Source organism: Trypanosoma equiperdum, assembly GCF_001457755.1.
Source record: "Trypanosoma equiperdum strain OVI genome assembly, contig: ctg_807, whole genome shotgun sequence".
NCBI lineage: Eukaryota > Euglenozoa > Kinetoplastea > Trypanosomatida > Trypanosomatidae > Trypanosoma > Trypanosoma equiperdum.
In genome coordinates, this window is record NW_027124762.1 from 6142 (window position 1) to 9863 (window position 3722).

Genomic DNA, 3722 nt, shown 5'->3' on the forward strand with positions numbered 1-3722 from the left:
TATAATCAAAATGCAACCCTTTTCCTGAAACTACATAAGTTTGAAGCTTTGTTAGGTTTTGATTTATAAATTCCTTACTCCGCAAACTTGTAGAACCAAGTTAAGTTTGTAATTATTTCTTTTGCCCTTTCCTTCCAAGAGAACGCGTTTCCTGCGAGATGAAGGAACGCAGCTTCTCCAATGTGGCCACTGACTTGGATGGAGAAGAAATGTTCTTCATAATATAATCCAATCATACCTCTCTTCAAAACAAATGTTTGTCCAACAGCTTCTTCTTGAATGGCACTCCATATTAAAAACGGTTTGTAAATACTTTGTTCTGACCACCACTCCTCACTTTCCTTTAGTAACTCTCCAAAAGCATATTTAAATTTATTAAAGGCAAAACTCTGGCTATTAAACCACCACCACTAAGATAAGGTTTTCCACTTGGAGGTGATTTCAGTAAATGTGGTAGCTTCTTATCCTCCTCTTTTTGGTAACCAACATTAAAAAACCAAAGACATCTCTGCACATGTTCCTTGTGATCTCAGTAGATAAGTAAGTTCCACTGAGGTGCATAACACTCAGCTCCTGTGATGAATAGAATTGTGGAAATTTTCTTTTCCTTTTGAATATCCTTCTCACCAAATTTCTCTTCATTTTCGACGCTATTTTGTATAAAATATTTTACTGCATTCTCATATTTATCACGGTCGGAAAGTATAACATCATACCCGTCAACAGTTACGACAATACCCTCATCACTCACATTATGTCTCTCTAAAAATTCAATAATCTATTTATACCTTTTAACATGGATATACAAGCCTCCCATCGCAATTGTAATAATTTCATCATTGCTGAGTTTAGAACTCAATATGAGTCTACACCATCCTTAAGTTTCATGCGTTTGACCTACAACTACAAACAGTTTAGTATTTTTAGTATCATTTCACGTAACTTTTTTCATTATCCTCTTGAAGCGACATTGAGCTTCCACACACCAAATGTAATATCAACGGTAATAGTAATGCTCTCAAGATATAAAATTTGTTGCAGCATATACTTTTAAAATTTCAAAAAGTTAAAATAAAACTTAGATACTTTATGGAAATAAGTCAGTTGCGAAATAACCTACATTTAGGTTTTCGATAGGTTTCAAGCTTTGCGTCTAAACTGCAGAGTTATATATCTAAATATTAAACGACAAATAATTGTCTTTAGTGGTTTCTACCACTTTGGGTATTGTATAATCTTGATTTTCCTCTTTCGTTAGATTATGTCTCTACGTCATCTTCTTGGTCACAATGATGCCCATTACAACATTTGTGTGTGAACTGCACATATTTCACTTACTTACTTATTTATCTCTGCTGATACTAACACAATATTCTTCAAGCTCTTCCACACAACATCCCCTACTCACTGACTCCAACTAAAACCTTTAATTGTTTGAACCACTTATCTTCTTATATTCAGTATTCACCACCACCATTTTTATGATATTAGTATATACACACTTTCGACACTCTTTTATCAAGATATTTACTATTATAATCCTAATTATGAAGATGTAAAAAAAAATTGTATCAAAAAAATAAGATTACACAATCGCCATACGATGTTCTACCTAGCGGCCACTTTAATAAACATTTTACCAAAAAATTATATATTTTTAATATTTTTAAACTTTCAAAATTTTATCATCGTGCAAAGGTTTGACAAAAGTTATTAAAATATATCATATTTAAAAAATCATTATAAATTTTTAAAATTTCTTAAAATGGCAAATATGAAATTACATAAAATGACACAGTTATGTAAAATGTTTTTAACATTTAAATATAGGAGCAAAAATACAAGCAAAAGAGGAGCCTTGTTAATGACAAAAGAATTTCTCCCTGTGGTGTTTTGAGTACCTACTTTTTCAGCTGCTTCTGCTGTCACTTTAGCTACACACTTTCCATCCTTGAATACGTATCCATTTTCTTCTTTGCACTCCCCCTGTGGCTTATCCTTGCATTGTTCCTCTTCAATTGAATTAACCTTTTCGGTTGGTTTCGCTGTCTCTGAGCAAGTCTGTTTTCGTGGTGGTTGCAACTCCGACGCTAGAGCTGCTGAGATCTGAGATTGTTTGGCGATAGCTCCTATGGTTGGTGTCGGATGATCTTTTCCCGTTTTCTGCTTTATTGTCGTACTGTCTAGTGATTGGAGATAGATTTTGTTCACGTCTACAGATTTTTCGCCGAATACCGCGTCCACTGCGGCTGTCTTTTTTGGTGTGTCTTCGTCTCCTTTGGCTTCTCCATTCGTTACGATTAGCGCTGCCTGTATTAATGCACTGTCCTGTCTGAGGCTGTCTGAGTTTGTCTCGCTTAGCGTTTTTTGAATGTCTATTGTTGCCTTGCGCGCCTTACAAATAATGTATCCAAATTTTTTGGCGGTTACTATTAATGGTTTGGTGTCTGGTCCTTGCTCAGTACAGACGTCGGTCGTTCCTGTCGTTATTGTTGTTGCTGTCGGCGTTTTTGGGGTGTTTGTTCGCGTTACGGTTTTTATCGTTATCATATCGTTGTTTGTGGCTAGTGTGTCGCTGCTGCTGCTGCTGCAAAGCGTGCTGGCTGTGTTTGGACTCCAGTTGCTGGCTGTGTTACCTGCAGCCGCCGCCGTTACGGTTATTTCGTTTGATGTTAGGAGAGCATCTGAAGTTAGTTTTAGCTGTTTTATTGTGGGTAGTGCGCTGGTCAGGGCTTCTATTTTTGATCTGGCTCCTGAGTCTTCGGGGCATTTGTTGCCGCTTGGTGGTGTTCGGCTGAATTTGGTAGTTATGTGTGCCGCGTTACCTTTTGTTGTTATTATGCTTGCATCGCCGCCACACGCTGTTACAGTACTGGTGTCTTTTACGCCGCCTGCTGATCGCTGCAGCTGACTTAGTTGGGCTGATCTTCGGTCTATTGCTTCAATCGCGTCCAGGTTTGGTTGGACATTCGTCGCGAGTGCTGTTCGTTGGAGGTTTAACCTATGCCACGCCACTGCAAGAAGTACCCGTATGCTTTCCCTTGATCGCTGTTTACATTTTTTGTGAAAGCTAACGTCAGTGCCGCCGTTTCGCTGGTGAGCTCGCCAAGCCGCTTGTTGGCTTCGTCAATGCGCTGTTTCAGAGCATTTCGTATTACTTCGTTTTGGTGCAATTCATGGCAAATGTTGTTGATGGCGTTTAGAGCAGTGGTTTCTGCAGTTTGTGCCGTGCAACCTACCATCACCGCCGCAGCTAAGCCTACGGTTGAAAACAACATTTACTAACTTACTTTCCCTTCTTTTTTAACAAAGTCAGTTTTTAAAGTATTTTGCAATATGTGGCTTCCACGTTTAGTTGGTTCTCGTCTATTGACTTTTTTATGTTACGTTTTTACGAACACTTTTTTTTTTAGCTATTCCATATGTCAATCAATCAAAATCTCCTCTCTAGCGTTACCAGTCTCCTTCTAAAGTAAAAAGAAAATGGTGATTCATTGCGTGAACTCTGTTCACTAGGATATACTGCTTAACAGTTGGATCCGCCATTATATTAAAACCTGCAGTCGATACCTTCATTTCCTCGACATAATCTATCCATTTTCGAGTGAAATGATGGGCATAATTTGGAGTTTATATGGTTCTCTGAAGCGTTAAATCTTACGATCCTTTTAAAATTTTGCACCTGTCTTTGCAGGTAATCGAGCTTCATATTCCATGTCGTT

The 3722-nt window shown here is 37.9% G+C and overlaps 1 pseudogene across 1 annotated transcript in view; it reads right to left on the minus strand.

Moving 5' to 3' along the window:
• TEOVI_000374500:pseudogene overlaps positions 1–661 on the minus strand; it is a 728-nt pseudogene extending 67 nt beyond the window's left edge. The window contains 3 exon segments of the mRNA in view: positions 2–91; positions 93–383; positions 386–661. Of these exon segments, the coding sequence occupies positions 2–91; positions 93–383; positions 386–661 (657 nt within the window).
• Positions 662–3722: the final 3061 nt, after the last annotated feature.